The sequence below is a fragment of the Larus michahellis genome, chromosome 10 (genome assembly GCF_964199755.1).
Source record: "Larus michahellis chromosome 10, bLarMic1.1, whole genome shotgun sequence".
NCBI lineage: Eukaryota > Metazoa > Chordata > Aves > Charadriiformes > Laridae > Larus > Larus michahellis.
The window spans coordinates 3,636,078-3,654,522 of record NC_133905.1 but is presented as its reverse complement, the minus strand read 5'-3'; the positions used below and the strand labels follow the sequence as shown (position 1 = coordinate 3,654,522).

General features: G+C 50.7%; 1 protein-coding gene across 2 annotated transcripts in view; it reads right to left on the bottom strand.

The window, feature by feature from the left end:
- Positions 1–1,476: 1,476 nt before the first annotated feature.
- MGLL (monoglyceride lipase) overlaps positions 1,477–18,445 on the bottom strand; it is a 67,062-nt gene continuing 50,093 nt past the window's right edge. For both annotated transcript variants that reach the window (XM_074602310.1, XM_074602309.1), the window contains exons 4-8: positions 17,964–18,100; positions 16,243–16,353; positions 12,177–12,266; positions 6,383–6,598; positions 1,477–5,425 (exon numbers count right to left, since the gene is read on the bottom strand). In XM_074602310.1, coding sequence (XP_074458411.1) covers positions 5,300–5,425; positions 6,383–6,598; positions 12,177–12,266; positions 16,243–16,353; positions 17,964–18,100 — 680 coding nt within the window. In that variant the 3' untranslated portion in view covers positions 1,477–5,299. The remainder of the gene's footprint in view (positions 5,426–6,382; positions 6,599–12,176; positions 12,267–16,242; positions 16,354–17,963; positions 18,101–18,445) is intronic.

Genomic DNA, 18,445 nt, shown 5'->3' with positions numbered 1-18,445 from the left:
TGCTGGGCACCGGGTGGTGACGCCAGGAAAACTGACGGTGCCACGGCATGCACCCTCTGTCAGCCCTCAAATCTGTGAGGAGCTTAATGAGCCACTAAAATACCAGGTAAAAGAGCTGAGGACTTGCCGGTATTAAAGCAGGTCTTGTCACTATTGATGTTTCTTACTGCCACAGTGTGCCCGCCGGCTCGGCAAAAAGCCCCGGCGCCACTCTATGTGCCGACGGGCACCAAAGTCAACGGGCAGAAGCTTCTGACCCGGCAGCTCCTGACCGGGGTGCGATCAGTCGTACAGCCCGCGCACGGCCGCGGAAAGAGAATACTGTTCTCTCGATTCAGCGAGTTGAGGCGCGAGGAGGGTGAAACGAGTTGCCCGGGGCTGCGGGTCGGGTCTGGCGCTGCTAATGACTCCAGCCGGAGGGTGGGCACGTGGACGCGCCGTCCCCTCTGTCCCCTGCCGTGGCAGTGGCGGTCGCCACCCGTTTTGGGGTGCCAGCGAGGGGCCGGGGAGCCCTCGCAAACGCAGCAGCTTGTCCTGAGGTCCGTGCAGGGAGGGAGACGGGAGGTGGGGAGGGAGGTGGGAGGCTGTGCCCCAGCCCCGCTTTCCGGGCAGGAGGGACATTTCCACAGCACGGGACACCCCGACACCATCAGCCCCACGTTCGGACGGACCGGGGGGCTCCGACAGCAGCGGGGCACTGCCCGGGAGCCGAGAGCAGCACACCCCGCTCCCCAGCCCGCTCTGCCGTCACAGCTGGGGGCAAAAGGTAGGATTTAAACGGCTGGTGCTCCTGGCCAGGGTGCAGGTGCTGCCTGTTTGAATTCAGGACCAAGATAATGCTTTAACCGGCTTGTAAACGCGTGGGAACCAGGTGTCGAAGCAGGCTGAGCTTGCCTGGTACGCCGAGCTCCTCCACCAGCTCCCGACTGCTGTCTCGTCTGGGGTGGGGAAAGTACCTGGGCCAGGGGATTTTTAAAAAAATTTTAATTTTTTTTTAATTTTATTTTATTTTTTTTAAGTTAGCACCTCAGCTACAATTAATTAAAAAAAGAGAAAGCTTTGACTCTGAGGAGAGCAGGGCTAGTTTTCCTTGAGGTTGCCCAGCCAGCCGGCCCTGCTAGGTCAGAGTCAGATGCAGAGACATCGTGACACCTGCGGTGCCCCACGCTATATTTTTTACTGCGCTGCTCTGGGCTACAGCAAATAGTGGCGTTTTGGGGCTCTTTGTGGGATTTCTGGGCTCTTTGAAAAGCTGACCTTGAAGCAGACAAGGGAACCTCAGGCCTCCGTGAGATGCATCCGTCCCCAGCGCCCCGGTGGGCAGTGGCTGGGAGCAGGTGCCGGCCACTCGGCAGCGCCTGGGGGCTGCAGCTCTCCCCCCGGCAAGGCTGAACGGCGATTTAATACCTCTCTGCCTTTCCCTTCTCGCCCTCCGGAGGGATGGCAGGCACCAGTGATGCCCTCAAACACGCTCTGTTCAGAAAACATAACTTTATTATTAGTTGCAATATACATTGTATTCCTTTAAGAATCCTAAACTTGCATATGGTTTTTCCCACTGAAAATACATGTGTATGTATATATGTTTTTATATATGTGTATATATATATAAATGTATTTTATTGAACCGGAGCACAACGGAACAAGAGAGACAAGCTCAGACGTTACTTGGAAAAGTGTGTTCTCGATGGGTTTGTGCCGGCAGTGTGCTAAGGTGTGTGGTATAAAAAGAACAGGCTAAATAGAAAATGGGATGGGTTATGCCATGGGGAACGGTCTCTCAGTGCTACGGGTGGCGATATATACAGTAGTTACACGTTGCTATTGCTCAGTCGTGAGAGCCACCGTATTCTCAAAGGCAGACCGGTCTCTGGTGCGGCTCCGCGCAGCAACGTTCGTAAGGCCGGCTGTGCTCCCTGCTAATGGTACCTGCCACTTGAAAGCAGAGTTTAATTACGTTTCCCCTGGCGGCAGCTCTGCTCGTTACTAATCTGGTCAGCGAAGGAAGAACTCCTCTGGGGCACGGTGAAACCTAACTGGGTCAATATAAAGTAGCTTACAGGCAGGGGAAGGGATCAGCGGCAGCAGCCAGAGCTGGGATGCTCGGGCTGAGCTACAGCTGGCGCGCATCAGCATCTCGGCTGACCGGGCTGGATCTGGTCCTGCTCCGGCTCTCCGCACCCATCTCCCCGCCTGCGCATGGGCAGCTCCCGCTCCCCAGCCATCGCCTGGCGGTGGGCTTTTTTTGGGGTAGGTTTCTTTCTGTTCAATTCCTCAGAAGATAATTCTTCAGAAAACGGGCTGAGGGTGGCAGCAACCCTCAGCCCCTGCTGTGCCAGGGCCTGGGGCTTATTTGGCTTTTCTGTCGTTGTTCTTTCAACTTTTTGTTTGTTAACGTGATTTTCAAACACAGCTTCCCCAGGCCACATGCCATTGCTGAGCTTAGCCAGAGAGAGGGACAAGCCTTCCCCACATCAACGTAATTGGTTTCCTTTTATTTCCGCTGAGCTGCAGATGTTTCTTGGGTGAAAGGACACATTTTATCAAAGGCACTGACCACGGACCTTCCTCTGCCTGAAGCTGGGTTGGAGGGAGCAGACGGGCTCTGACCTTCCTGCTGGAGGGTCACTTCCCTCCCCCCCCGCAAAGTGCTTGTCAGTTTGGGAAAGGATGTAAAGAATGTGGGCATTGATTTGCTCCTCCTGACTTCCTCGGGAAAAGTGCTTTCAAAAAACCCATCCTTAAATCATCATCTTGCCACTACCCCCGCAACGTCTGTCACCACTGGATCACGCCTACTTGATTCCCCTTCCAGCTGAAGAAGCAGGTGAGGTTCGTCACCGCTGTAGTGTTTCTCTTTTTGCTGTCTTTCCCCAGCAGCACCTGACAAGGAGGGCTCTTGCTCGGGGAAATGAAGTCGCAGCAAGCCAGGCTGCTGGAAGATACAGAGCAGGCGACCTGTGCGTCGCCCCCTCCCCAGAGCAAGCGTCACCAGCCGTTTAGCAGGGCTCTGTGGGAACAGCTGATTGCACTGGAATAATGAATCAAAAAGTAGTGTTGCTGGGAGAACTACAGCTCGTTCCTCTCTTTAGAGGCAAGAAAACACAAGTATGAAAGTGCCTGGATCAACCTGTACAAAAGAGCTTTCCTGACGTGGGCCCTCATGGCCATTACACGGACGTAACCTGCACCCACACATCCGTCATCCATCCGCGCTGCTGGGGCTGAACAGGACCAAGCCCTGATTCTGACTGTTATTGCACAAAGGTCCCTTTCCTGAATCTTGCCAGAAGTGGCTTCAAGGGGAGGAGAGGTGGGTGACCTCCCGCGACTGTCACAGGCGGGATCCAGCCCTGGGGGCAGCGGCAGAAGATGTAGCGATGGGTCCCACCGCTGCCAGGGAAGGCAATAAGGGGGCTGGTTTGTCATGGGGGGAGATGCCCCACTCTCTCATAGTGCAACATTTGCGGGCATTTTCATAAAATCATGGAATGGCTTGGGTTGGAAGGGACCTTAAAGATCATCTAGTTCCACCCCCCCTGCCGTGGGAGATACCTCCCACTTGACCAGGTTGCTCAAAGCCCCATCCAGCCTGGCCTTGAACCCCTCCAGGGAATGCTTCTTGCAAAATTAGTGGGAGAGGGGCAGGTTAAACCCCTCCCTTTGGCCAGTGCCAAGAAGCGTATTCATAATTAGGGCCATCACCCTGGACAAATTGGCCCGCGCAGCTACGCTGTGATCACTACGCTGCTTTTGCTGTATCGCTACGATGCCTCTGCTCCATAACCGGGTCTTAAGTCTTTCCTTTAGCCCTGCTGTGACCAGACACCCAGGAGCTCTCGGATTTGGCTTGTCTGCACCACTGGACCAGTCCACGAGCTCCTCCGTGGCAGCTTGTACAGCAGCGCCCCTGGACGCCCCCAGTGCAGCAAGGCAGATGTCGGATGGATGACTGCACCCTATACTCTGCCGTCAGCTCCCCACGTTGGCTAACGGGGCGAGCTCAGCCCCTCTGCTCAGTGCTCTGCCCCAGAGGTGGCTGTGCTCGTTAGGAGGAGACTGGGACGAGCTTGGACGGGATCTCTGTCCATGCTGTGGGTCTCCTGCGAAACCGGTGGACCATGAGGACACCCACTGCTAATCCCCACCCACCAGATGCTCTGCACTTCTCTCTAGCATTATTTTCAGGACATTTTCCAACTGATGAAGGAAAACAACAGATTATGACTGTAAAGTTATGGTGAGAGGACTGGATCCCGGCAGGACAACATTATTCCTTGCCAAGAGGAGGAACAATTAACCCTTTCTTTAGACTCTTCTCCAATCTCTTCCCCAGCTCCCAGCCACCTCTATATACATCATATATTATATTACTATATTCTCTTATAACTTTGACTTTGCTTTTCAGTTTCAGTAGCGCAAGTGATTAATTCCAAATGAAAAAAAAAAAAGGAAGGAAGGAAGGAAGGAAGGAAAAAAAAGCAGCCCCTAGGAATATTTACAGAATAGTTAGTTTTGCAGAGGAGATGGGGTTTGGCATTGGGAAAAGCATGGATTTTTTAATGTGCTAAGTGGGTTTGATTCCACATTCTTCCTTTCCCCTCTGGGATCCTGCTCTGATGATGAAAATTAAAGAGCTGTTCAACACGCTTTCCCCGAGTGCAAACTCGCAGAGGACACGCAGGGCGGTGGGGAGGCTCTTTATGCTCTCCCCTGGCCTGGCCTGCTGATAAAGGCAGCATCCAAAGGGATCTGACCTTGAAAACCAGCCTTTCACCTTCGGGGAGCTGTCAGCTCCATCCTTAGCCTCTCCTTGTTACCCAGCACCTTCGTTACTGCTCTCCTCTCAAGGACCAGGGCTTTTAAGGTACTGGATGGTGGGGTCAGGGAAGGGATTATATGCACCCGGAAGCAAAACCATGAAGTGGAAGATACTGACTTCTTTAACATACCAAAAATTATTGCAGTATAAATACACCCCTGTCACCCCAGCGAAAGCAGAGAAGGGGAAGTGATGGGGGAAGTCTGGTGGGTGAGGGGCATTTCAGTAAAATCGCCCCACCTGGAAAGCTTTGAGGGCTGCTCCCGCAGCTATCAATTCTTCCCCAGATTAGGGCAATGGCCATTTACATCAGCAAGTAACGCCCCACCCTGTGCCTCTCCCCCCACCCTCCCTGACGCTGTGCACGATGAAATATCCCAAGAGTCCCTCCACATTAGATCTTTTTCGGAGAGACTGCTATTAAGAAAAGCATTGATTCCCAGAAAACCCCAGTAAGAGCCGCAAAACCAATGGCTCTTAAGTATGGCTGGTTTCCTCAGCTGCTGAGACCTTCTGGCCAATCCATGTTAATATTTCTGTGAAGACAGAGGTAGAGACCTCAGGCAGCTCTTTGTGGAGGGCATGATAGGCTTCCTCATACACCTGCAACCAGGGAGAGAGCGGAGATTAGCATGGGAAAAAAACCTAATCCGCATGAACAGCCCAATGTCCCCTCTTGCCAACGCCCACAGGTCCAACACGTCCTGCCCACACCTAGTCAGGTTTCTTTCCTAGATGTGGCAGGTTATGAAGTCAAAGAGATGCCACTGGCGGCGCCTGCCCTCCGCGAGCAGGAAGGCATTGGCATTGCCGGTTGACATCTGCGCGTCACCCGAGCACCCTGCTGCCCTTTCGGAAGATAATGCGTGTTCCAACCCCATGCATTTCTTGCTGCTTATCCCACTAAGAAGGAGGAAATACTTATCGTGCCCTTGGAGTTTAAAGGACAATGGGGGATGTTCCCATCATGCCTTGTGCAATTTTACTCCTTTTATGCCCTGACTATCCAGTTATTTTTCCGATGACAAAAGCTTTCCCTTGGTCTCCCTGTCTCTCTTTCAGGCTCATTCATGTGCTAACAATTGGTTAATCAGCTGTGGCTCTCTTGAAATGAGCAGATGTGAAGTGGCTTTTGTTGTGCCGTGCTTTGGAAAGGCCCCTCTGCACCTTTACGCGCTGGGGCGTGAGGTAAGGTTGGTGCTCACACAGTTGGCGTGGTTCGGAAGAGCTTTGGGGGTCAACACTTTACCTGCTGCTGAGTCTCGCTCTACTTCTATGCCACGTTGCTTCACGTCCAAGAGACCCGCTAGGTACACAGCCACCCCTGGGTCAGGTCTTGCCCGAAGCCCGGCTGTAGCTGGTGAAAGGCCACCACAATGTGCCTCAGGAGAGCTACCTCCTGGTGAAAAGGGGCTGTAACCTGCTTGCTCTCGCCAATGCATCAGCCCTGCTTTGCCTCCAGCTCTCCGGAGCTCAGCAGGCTCCCCACCCCTCACAGTCACTCATGCTCAGGCCAACGGTGACAGGATAATACCCCAAAATTCAAGAAAGCAAGATGACCTTGAGCGTTTTGTCCTGACTCTGCACCGTGTCCATCAGTAAATAGGACCCTTTGATATCGCAGAGCTTGTCGGAAGAGCCGTGTAGCACCAGGATGGGCAAAGTCAGCTTGGGCAGAGCTCGCTCAATTCTGGCAATGGCATTCATCAGCTGGATGACAAAGGAGACCTTCATGCCACCGTGGTAGACCAGGGGATCAGATGTGTACGACTCCATCTGGCAGGGAGAAAGAGGTAATTTAAGGTTAGCAATATTTCATGCAGAAAAGACAAAGCAGGTCAGCCTGGCGGTGAGGAGTCTCTTCCCTTGGCTTGCATGGCCATTTCCTACTCTGTCAGGACATCCTGCCATCAAAGTCCAGGTCTTTACTGTGGCCACCCAGAACAGCTCACACAACCTGGCTTGCTCCCTGCTGTGTGTTTCTCTCTCTTATGTCACTAGGAAATATTCAAGCCAAAGCTCTTTCTGCAGTAAACAACCAGTGCTGGACAAGGAGGTGCTCCTGAGGGAGAACCGGCCTGCATTCTTCTGCTCTGCCATGCCCTTCTGTCCGTCAAAGGTGTCACCTCTTCTGCAGAGGATTCTTCAGACTGTGTTACTTGAAAGCCGATGTTCTCCAGGTCCTTATCCTCTCTGCTGAGGGCTCGGATCTTTGAGCCTGCTCAAAGAGAAGGCTCTTTGAGAGGCTGAGAACTCTAATGAGTTCTCTTTCACCTTCCCTTTCTGGGGCTGAAGACCATGACCTGCATCTACAGACAACTCACGCACCTGACTGCAAAGCACTCTTATGCGGAGGGGTCCTCTCCGGGTGCAAAGTGTGCACAGACAAGGCAGCAAATGACAGTATTAGGTGTCAGGCAAAAAAAAACCCAAAAAAAACCTCAACAACTTGCTCAGCCAGACTGTGAGAGGATAAAAATGTACAAGAGCTGGTGCAGAAAGTTGCTAGGAACGAGTAGTTACCGCAGCAGGCAAATCTACAGTAAATATTTGTATACTGTACATGGAGACGGCCCACACAGCCACCGCCATCTCAATATTTGCCAGAATGCTTTGATTATGGGTTGGGCTCTGGCACAGCCTCCAGTTTCTCCCAAGCCTGGCAGATGTTTGTAGAAATGATGGTTATTTATAGGTTAGCCAACAACACTCTCCTTCTCTCCTCGCAGGCAGTGGGGTCTGTTCAAATTCTCCCTCGCTTTGCAGAAACTTGAGGACTTCTTGATGCTGCACGTGCCTGCCCTGAGGGGACCATGGGTGGGAGGTGACCCACAAGACCACCCCAGGGACGTGTAGCTATGCGTAGACGTAGGCATGGGCACGCACTGTAGCAGGAGAGCGTGGCCTGCCTGGTGCCCACCAAGAAGGCAGAAAAACTTTGGGATGGATTGTGTGTTCATCTCCCCATAAGACGAGGTTATCAGAGCGGCAGAAGGACACTACATGGTGGGGCTTTACTAGCTGGGGGGATTAATTTGCCGGAGGGCATAAAGCCAATTTCCCTTCTCATTGTCTCAAACGTGTTGGGGCACAAAGCACGGCAAACAGAGCTGGCAGCACACAAGTCTTTCCCCATCGCCTTCTTGCTTCCAGTCCCCACCATCTCCTGCTACTTGAACCTCTGGTTCCTATCCCCGAGTGCACTAAGGGGAAGGAGTGGGTGGGCATTTGGGACGATCAGGGGCTGGCACCCTTCAGTCCCAGCCCACGGCGCTGAGAGTGGCCAGGGGGGTGAGAGCTGTGGAGCCACTCTAACTCGTGCTGGAGTTGGACGAAAGAAATTCGAGTCGTTGTAGCGCTCATTTAGGGACCCTTGGATTCAGCAGACGTTTCCAGTATTTGATTAAGGCCATTGTTGTGTTTTGGCCTCTGTGCAAGACCATGGCTACCCTGAAGTCAGGCGTAGTTTTTGGCGGGAAGACCAACACGGCAGTCTCTCACCACAGGGTCTCGCCTCCAGCACCTCCCTTTCAAAGAAGCAAGTGCCCGTGCACGCTGAGGGTTTAGAAAACTCTGTTTGTAGGAGGCCACTGCAAAGATGAGATTGCGGTTTAGGTAAAACTCTTCAGATACGCTGAGGATCCTCCACTCCTGCTAAATGCATGCGGTCCTCCTGGCCCTGCATGGACTCTCCTAGTGCCCGACCAGCTTGTTGGTGCAGAAACCTTCACCGCGTCCTGCATCCCCGGCACTGCTCAGCCTGCCTGCCATGCCTTCCTTGCTCTACAAAGTGCCTCAAAAGAGCAAGAAGCTGCCCGTGGTTAGAAAGAAGCATCGTCTCATGAACGTGCTCATGGAAAAAGTTCATCTTTGATCTCCAAATAACCAACCACCTCTAATTTTGCTAGCTCTCCCATTGACAGCCGGGTGTACCCTGATATTTTCAGCCAAATGTGTTGACTTTTCATCAGCATTTTGAGCAAAACCACCGTGTTGCACTGGCTACTTAGCAACTGGCTCCAGCCTAATCAGGGAGTTACTCGTCTGGCTCTGTGTCACAGTGCTGCGTGAAAGCAACGCAGCTTTGAGATGGGTTTCTTTTTATTTCTTAGGATTTTTTTTTGATCGAAGGCGACAAATGAGGGACTTTTTGCAGGGGGCGAATCAGGAGGGGTGGGCGGACAGATTGACAGAAGTTCCTTTCCCATGGAGTAAAACAATGTTGATGAATTCATGTGAGCTGGCCCCCTCCTCAGCCCCATAAATGCTAAGAGAATGACCTAATGGGTTTCTTTCTTTCTCTTGTTCTTTTCTGAAAGAACAGGGATTTTTTAGCTACCGAGCAGCCAACAAATATTTTTGTGTAGATGATGGGAAGGGAAAAAAAAAAAAAAAAATAATAACCACCCAATTTTAACCCAGATCGATCGGGACGGCGGGGGGAGGATCCTGTTCCCAGTCAATGAACAGGAATCCTTGGCAGAGTTAACGTTCAGCACATGGGGCGAGGGCAAAGCAGCAGCTTGCCGGGGAAAGAGGGAAAGATAGGGAATGGGCTTTATGTTCTGCAAGCTATGAACGGCAAATCTTTCAATCCCAGAGCTCCCGTTGGCGCACCGAGCTCTGGGAGAGCAGGGGCAAGCAAGTGAGGGTGTCCCCAGGAGAACCTGCGACTGCTTCCAGCCGCGGTCCAGCAAAGGCTCTGCAGAGTCCATCACAACAGCTCCTTCTTCTCTCTGTGTAATTCCAAGGCAGAAGCAACCATCAGGGCTCCTGCTGCATTACATCCCGCTGCTTAGAGGTCTGTATATTCCCTTTGCATTTTGCAGAGCAATAAATTCATTATAAGGTAATTGCAGCCTCATCCTACGTGGACTCTGCAGGCGCAAGACGAAAGTCAGAGGGACTATTCCACTGAATTCAACGGCAGCTAACGAAGATTAATGGGGTGCCCACCCCTGTGATGTTACTCCTCCTTGGAATAACAGGACTGGGTTTTTAAGGCTGCTCCTTGCTCTTTTTCGTGTCTCTTGCATCTGATACAGCAAGCAGATCAAACAAACATCTCCATGCCATCCTGCGTTTCAGTCCCTACACCCCGAGGACAGCCTGCTGGGAACACAAACTCATCAGGAAATTTCTTGGATGACGTCCCAAAAATATTTCTAGAGAACAGAAAGTTGGTCCGGCAGGAGAATATGTTTAACACATAAATAATGGATGTTTCCAGCACATTGTGTGCTTTGAAGCTGCGCGTCTTGAGTCCAAAAGGAGGGTGGAGTGTGCCTTAGAGGCAGCCAGAGGACGGCGATGCTGCGTTGTCTTCAGTGAGCACCGGGGGCCTCAAATCCTGGTGTTTGAAGACAGTCGGGAAAGCACTTTACACTGTCTACAGCTGCTATCTCAGCTGTGCGTTCCCTTGCAGGTGCGCAGGCAGCGCAACAAGCAGGGGCTTCTTGTCTCATTTTGACGACTACTCCGTCATAAGCAGACTCTAATGAAGCAGAGCTACGTTTTTATCCACTGCAAAAGACTTCCCCTTGCCCCACGGAAAGGGAAAGGGCAGAGGAAAAACAACGCTCAACACTCTTGAGACGTGGAGCATCACAGAGCAGAGGGAGCAGCAGCAAATATTTGTGTGGAAAGAGTACAGAAAGAGCGTTTATTATAAACTACGTCCAGTGGTTGCTGCGGTGATTCCTAACATCACCCCAGCTGCCGACGTGGAAATGCTTTGTCAATATCGCGCACCAAATAAAGGGAGCTCGCTGACACTTTTCTCAATGCATTATTAGTTGGGATGTCCCCACACTGTCACTTTTCTCCTGTAAAGCAATTTAGGGCAGCACTAGCATTTTCCAGCAGAGGATCCAACTGTCGGAGGCGTATTTAAAACTGCTACCCTTAAGGACCAGCTGCGGCACGGAGTTCGAGTGCCACACGACAACTCAGTGCAGAAGCAGGCAAAGACCCTGTGTCCCAGCCACCGTCACTCTTCAGGGAGGGGGTAACGCTCCCAAATTCCTCCCCTCCTCCAGAGCACTGACTGCTTTGATCCTCTGAAAACAAATGCAGAAGGGAAAACTTTCCTCCATGTGATTTTAGTGAATTAGTTCTCTAATATAAACCTTTTCTCTGAATTATATGCAACAAGTTATGGCAGCTGAATGTAATTAGGAACAGATTTCTATAGCTTGATTGGAGTCAGCCTTCCTCCCAAGGATGTATTTTGTGCAGCCTCATATGGTACTTAAGAACATATGTCATACGGTGCATCAGTGGATGCAGATGAACTTGCTCCACGCTCATCCTGACAGTTTCCTAGAACCTACTTTGTCTTCCTTTTCTCAGCTCCTTGAATCTTTCTGCCTTCAGCCCAGTAAAACGTTATGCTCTGTTCACAGATAAGCGAACTGGAAGCTGTTTGACCAAAAACCTCTTTGGCAGAGCCAAGAAACAGCCCTGAACGCCTTGTGGCTATTCTGGGAGACTCTTTCCTTTCCAGTTTACTGAATGGGTGAGTCAACGAGGTGGGATACGCTGAGGCTGAATCCGAGGCAACGACATCTGGTTTTGCCAGCGATGGCATGAAGAGGATGCAAGAGTTATTACCAGGAGCGGGTAGGACTGGGAGAAGAGTCCCAAGCTGTGGTGACACCACGAAAACTTCACCCTGGAACAGCTCCATGCACAGTCGCGGTGGTGGAGCTGGAATTGGGTCGTTACAGCGGCTGCTTCAGTTGCAGCTCGTTTAAAGCATTATTCTCAGGCACAGCAAGAATATAGCATTTGTTTGGAAAGGCTATAGCAGAGCCAGCCTGTAATCCAGGAGAACTTGTAGGTCTTTGGGGCAAGCATGCCCTTTCCCTCTGATCCAGCACAACGTGATCCTGGTTTGTAAGCAGGAAAGGAAATCTCCGGGACTGTAGAGTTTTGCACGGTTTCACTGCCAAGAGCAGGGTTGGAAAAGTTGACTTTAGCTGTGTGTTTGCAACCTGTATGAGCCAGTTTTTGCCGCTGCGGTGAGCGGTGGTGGTGCGGCAGAGACAAACACCGTTCCTGTGTGCCTTCCACCACAACCCTAGCACGGAGCCATGGTACCTCTCGTGGCCAGAGTGGCTGCGGGTGCCAGGTGTGCCGAAGGGAAGAACGGCTGATTTCCCACCATGAACCAAGTTTTCTGCTACACGTAAAGTTCATTCCACTGACTTCGGAGATGTTTCACCTTTTTACACCAGCATAGATCTTGCCCTCGTGATTTAGCAAAACGCTTTTTTTTAAAAAGAAGAGAAATTGCAGGACTAGGACGAGATACCAACTATGCAGTGACTTTAAATTGCATTAAGGTTCTCACCTCCTTCTTGTTCCGGGAAATTGCGTTCGCATCTATCGATCCCAGGGACAGGTTTGGGAGAACAAAGTTGAGCACTTTCGCTGCAAAAACCTGTGAGGGAGGAAAGCAAGCAGTTACAGAGGCAGTCAGAGCAAGAGAGAGAACACAGAGGGCCGAATCCTGAGCTGAGGGGAATCAGCACTGCAGTTAAATAGCTGAGAAATGCCAACTGACGCTGGAGAAAGATCCGTCCTATATTTAAAGCATTTCTCCTAAAGAGAAAATGTTTAAACTGCTCCTGGGATCAGGGAGTGGGCGTGCTAGTCTGAAATCCCATCAGCTATGAGCAACATCACAGCTTCATTGTACTTTGCCTTTTTCTCATTCTCAAGTTAATTTCTGAAAAGGCCTCAGTTAAGCACTTTGATAGGGAAATGCCATTTCCAGCCCTCGGAAGGGCTGGGTTTTGCTGTTTTACTGCCCTGTCCTTGCTGCCACAGCTCTGATATCAGGCTGCGGCGCATAGCTGATGGTTGGTGCGATTTGCCTAGGCTGCACTCCTTTTGATAAGCATATTCTCCGGGGAACCTGTAAATAAACAACAGCAAAATGCGCACGCATTGGCTGAGGAAATCCATTGCTCATTTGTCTCCTGGGAACGAAACACAAAAGCATTCAGCAGCCCAGGCTGGAAACCGCTGGCAGAAGGAAGGGTAACAACTCCCATTTCAAGAGCACCACAAGCACATTGATACCAGGGTTCTGCTCTGATCTTTGATAGCTGTCTTTAATTAAATGATCACCACTTAAGTCACAAAATACATAATTAGTATTTGCTGGTCTGTTTAACGGCCCTTTCATGTTCACGGCTAACACCTGTAGGTAGGCTGTCGCCTGAGTTCTCTCTTTCTGCTGATGCGGAATCACTTCTGAATCACTCCCTGACATTTCAGATCACGGACGATACGTGACAGAGTAATGGTGATATCAGAGGAATAACACAAGGCTGAAGTCAAAGTCATCCAGGAGTGAAAAGCAGCAAAGACTCAGCGCAGACTTGAGAAGATGTGTGTACCTTGGGGTGGGCATGACCAGGAACCGGTGTCTCTGCCTACCAGTATACCGAGCCCCTCACTGGCTGTGACACTGCGTCAGCAAAATTAATTTCTGCTGAGGTCTCTGGAGTTAGACCAGTAGAATAACATATCCGCAGCGGTGCAAGTATGAGCTTATGACGCAAACAAGCAGGAATGTTAAGGCCTGTGAAAGGCCTCTGCCACCATCCTTCAAAGGGTCTTTAGATCTGCAGGAAATGCTCCATTTCCTCCAACGCCCTCAAAACTCTCATGTAATTTTGATGATTCTTGGAGGCAAGGTCATAGCCAGAAAAATGTTTTATGTTATAATCAAAAATTCAGCAGGTTCCCCTGGGCCTTCACTGATTTTTGCAAGCACTGTGATAGTTTGTGACGTGCCCGACTTTAATTAAAGAGCTGCGTGGTTGAAGCGCTGGCTGTATCCGACACATGAAAGTTTATCTCCCTGTTGGGTCAAAGCGGCAGCGTCGGTTCTTGAGAGAATAGCTCCCAAATGATCAAGAACGGGTAGCACAAGGGTGGGGATGTTACTGGTTGGGCTGAGGACGACACAGCAGAGCAGTGGTTATTAGAGCTGCTCAAAGCCACCGCGGGTGTGTGAAATACTAACGGTGTTCAAATCCAGCCCTTCCCTCTCCGTGAGAAAGGGCTCACAATAGGATTGAAATAGATGGCTGACCGTTGCCTCTTGACTGGGAGTGTAATTTAACAAGTAGGTCGATGCTTCTATCAGGACGCGGGATTTAAAGGGTATTGATGAAACTGCGTTTCTGCAAAGAGCAGAATTTGGTTTTGCTGCACGTAGTCCGCAAACGCGCCGCGTCTCAGCTGCTGCCAGGGCTGGTTCAGCAGCGAGGGGAGGGACTTCTGCCACAGACTGAAGGTCCCCGTGTGTGATCCGGCCAACCGCTATTGCTGCCTTGAACCCTCGTTTGTTTAGGCCAAGGTAAATTCTTGCTCAGCTGGAAACTTCCCCAGCAAAGGGATGAATGCAATGGTCCCTGGGAAATGGCCCAGGGCCGGGAAGTCGTACCAGCTCCAAGGGAAAACCAAAGCCTTTATGCCTCAGAGGCACAAACACCCATGAAATGTTTTTTTGGATCTCAGGAGGGAAAAAAAAAAAAAAGCACACAAGGGTTTTCAGCTCAGCTTAATGGGAAAACGTGGTTTCCACAGGAATACTCTGCCTGTTTTCACTCCTCCTTCTTGAAAATACCTTTTCAACTCCAGGACTGCTTTCAACTAAATTTCACAGAGCAGAGATATTTCAGGATTAATTAATTTCTTATCATTTTTGAGACACAATAACAGATTTGAAAGAGAAAGAAACTCACTGTGCACTTGTATTACTGCATGCGAGAGACTCTCTAGGAAACTAGAGACCGTAAAAACACCTCCAAAATACATTAGTTAGAGATTATGATTTCCTACACTGAAATAAAGCAACAATCTGGTACAGATCTGCAAGAAGCCAAACTACAGTAATACTAGTTCCCACAGAACTGGTGACTCCTTATTTCAGGAAGGGTTTAGCATCCAGCAAAAAGTATAGCTCGAGAAGAAGTAAAATCTTTCCATCTTTTCCTTGACTTGACTAGAAACAGAAGGCTAACGCTGTCCTTCAGATCCAGACCCTATACTCTTTTTTTCTTAATATTTATTCTTTTTCTTTTTCCAAAGTAAGAAAAAACAGGGACACTGGTGCTCATGGGACCCTTAGACCAAGCCAGGTATAGCCCCACCTGTGAAGACTCAGACACCAGGCTCCAAAAAGCACCCTTTGGTGCACTGACTCCTGTTTAAGTAAGTTTTTCCAGACGGGATGAGTTCAGGATTCACTTCCCCTCCGAAAAGTAGGTGGACTGTGGGGGAGGCACTTAGGAGGAAAATATTGACTGGCACCCAGGTGGTGCGGATCTCAGCAGGGTCTTGCATTTTAAGGCTCGAGGTCTTAATGCATTTCCTTCAGGGGAAGAGTGAGGTGATTAAAACGCACACTTTGGTGCTTGTAATGATCTGTGGGGTCAGTAGATGGCTTTGGCTACAGCAGAAGGTGCGACAGGATTATACTGAAAGCTGAAGCAATCTGTTTCCTTTCCCTTAGAAGAAAAAAGGCCAGCAGAAATAGCTTAGAAGTAGATTAAAACAAGCCAGCCCTAGGAGAAGACTCTAGGGAGAAAGGATAAAAGAACGAGTCCTGTGGGAACGAGATGGCCTGTCGTTCCCGCTGGCTTTGCTGGTCCTTCTCTGCTCCCACCTTCTTGTAGGATTCTCGTTTATTCTTTTGAAAATCCAGAAAGGAGGGGAGAGCTGAGGGTCAGTTGCCTTGCAGAGCCTCCCTGGGGAAGGGCAGAGCGGGCAGCGCAAATCTGGATCAGAAAAAGCTCTGGAAGGGAGATGGGAATGGGAGGCGGGTAAAGCCTAAATGCAAACTGAAGGAGATGGTCTGGAGAAGAACCAGCCTCGGGACCAAGCCAAATGGGATGCTGCTGGGGCAGCGATGCTTTAGCTGGGAGCCTCCTTTGAGGCTCACAAAGGATTCCTGGGACTCAGGAGCTCTAGTTTTGTTTAGAAATTGGTCATCCCCCAAACGCCAAAAATAACCCTGGCCTGACTTAGCCAGCAGCCTGTGTTGCAACTAAACCAGACTCTGTATGAGTCAGGAAGAAAAGTGTAGGAGAGGAAGGGAAAGGACGGCACTGTGTGGGCTGCCGCAGGGTGCGGTGAAGAAAGCACAGTCTGCTACCACCTCCCGAGGTAGCACCGTTCTCTGACTCTCATTCAAATAAGCTTTTCTGGACGAGTTGAGGATTCACTTCCCCTCTGAGAAGGAGGTGGGACTGTGGGGGAGACACGGGGAAGAGAAGTACTGCCTGGCATCCAGGAGGCACAGATCTCAGTGGGGTTTTGCACTTTAAGGTTAGAGGTCTTAACGCGTTTTCTTTCGGGGAGGAGCGAGGTGACTGGGTGCAGTGCGGGTTTGCTCTTACCTTGATGGGAGTGGCGACTTCTGGGCTGGCTACCACTAAAGGAGAGATTAACACCATGCCTGAAAACTCGCTGGGTCTCTCACTAGCTGTCAGAATGGAGATGGCTCCCCCCTGCAATGCAAAATAACAGCACGCAGCTTAATACAGGTGTCAACATCTCATTTATATAGCAATCCTGCTACTGGAAGGGTTTTACTCCAAACAAGCAAATTATTTCTGCCCCAGTGAGAGTGCAGTGCGGTCAGCGAGGAAGGCTGGAGGAGCAGGGTCGCTAGAAGTGGCTGGGTTTTGTTGGGGGAGAAGAGATCAGGTTTCTTCTCTCCTGCTGTAAACCCCCACATCCCACTGAACTCGACTCTGTGCAATGTCCGTCAGCTCCCCAGGATGCCTTGTGTCCTCCTCAGTCAAAAGGACTGAGAAGAAAATGTTCAGGTGGGGCTTTGAGCAGCCTGGTCTAGTGGGAGGTGTCTCTGCCCACGGCAGGGAGGTTGGAACTAGGTGACCTTTAAGGTGCCTTCCAACCCGAACCATTCTATGATTCTGTCATTCTATGACTTGAAAAATAAGTTGCTTTTTCAGCATGACAGACTGGTTCTGCATCGGGAAGATGCCATGAAGCCGGGCTTGCTCTGTGCTTGTGGCACTGGTAACCTGGGCAACAGCAACGCTGCCATCCGGCATGCGAAAATCTTCACTAATTACTGGAAGTTAAATATTTTCCTCTTCAGTGTCCCCAGCCCCTCCAGCCCACGGCGCTGTGCCCAAGGCCTGACAGCGAAGACCCAGCCCATGGTTTGGAGCTGAACGCCAGCCAGGCTGAGCCCTCCTGCGTGAGGACGGTGGCTGATGGCGTGAGGGGTGAGGGACGGAGGGGACCTGGCTGGCTTTCTCGGGAAAGTTTGCAGAGGAATTAGTTGCCAAGGGAAATATTTGGTGAACTTCCACGCTGCCGGAGAACCAAGGGCTTGTTAAACGGAGCGGCAGCGAGAAGCATCTCAAAGACCTCACTGGGAAATTAGCTCCTTGTTACAGCGGCTTTGGAGCGCAGCGAGCACTTCAGAGCATGCCATGCCTTCTTATGCAAGAACACTTGTTTATCTGAGCATGGCCTGAATCCCAAAGTACTTTTTCATTTTTGTCTCCTCCGGGAAGGCAGGGAGAGCAGATCAATGGCATCACTGGGAATATTGCTAGCTTGAATGAAGGGATTTGGCCCGTGCTGTCAGAATCAGACTTCAGATCTGTTCACCAAATCAGTGCCTTTGTTTTTGCAGCCCTAATCCCTGGTACATTTTCCTGTTAGGCTGTTTAACAGAATGAGGCTACAGGGTATTATTTTCCTGCTTCATCCCCTAGCCGCTCGCAAAGCTTTGGAGGGCTTAAAATGAAAGGAGAAGCCCGATGCTGCCGGGAGGTGGTGGGACTTACCATGTACCTGCTGTGAATGAACGGTCCTATTAAAAAATAGACCCGTTGTTGCAAATGACACTAATTAGGGCCATGATCCGGGTAGAAAAGTTAAGCACTGACTATCCTGGAGACAGATCTCGTGGGGTACGGCACGCTGGCAAGCCGGTCAGTGAATGAAGCGGAAGGGAGGGTTGCTTGTGGTTTTGTTTTTCCTGCTGCGGGCTGAGTTATCTCCTGCCATCCACAAGAGAACCACCGTGCTGCGGCACGTGTCCTGGGTGGTGCCGGGAGGGGTCGGGGACGGTGCTTACCATGGAGTGGCCCAGAATGAGAACGGGCAGCTCGGGGTGCTCTTTCTTCATGAGATCAATGTGCTGCAAGCTGTCCCTGATGAAGATGTGGAAATCTGAGACAACCATACGATCACCCTCGCTCTGCCCGTGACCAACTGTGGGGGAAAAGAAAAGCATGGATCTAAGTCATTCGAAGCAGCGGTTGCCATCGAGAAAGGCTTAGCAGAAAAATGCCTGTTACGACTGTTACTGTCCTAGCTTCTAGCTTGACCTTCTCCTGCAGTCATCTCCCAAGAGAAAGAGTGCTGCAGAAATACCAAGGAAGCTGCACAAAACAGTTTTAAAAGTGTCATACTGTCCATGATCTGGCTAAAAATATTTATATTCCCCTGTGTTTCTCCCTGCTCTTCAAAACTGAGAGGACCGATCTCACCTCTTGCAGCCTTCAGCCATCAGGGTGAGGAGGGCAGAAGGGCTGTCTTGCCTTGCTGTAGGGATGG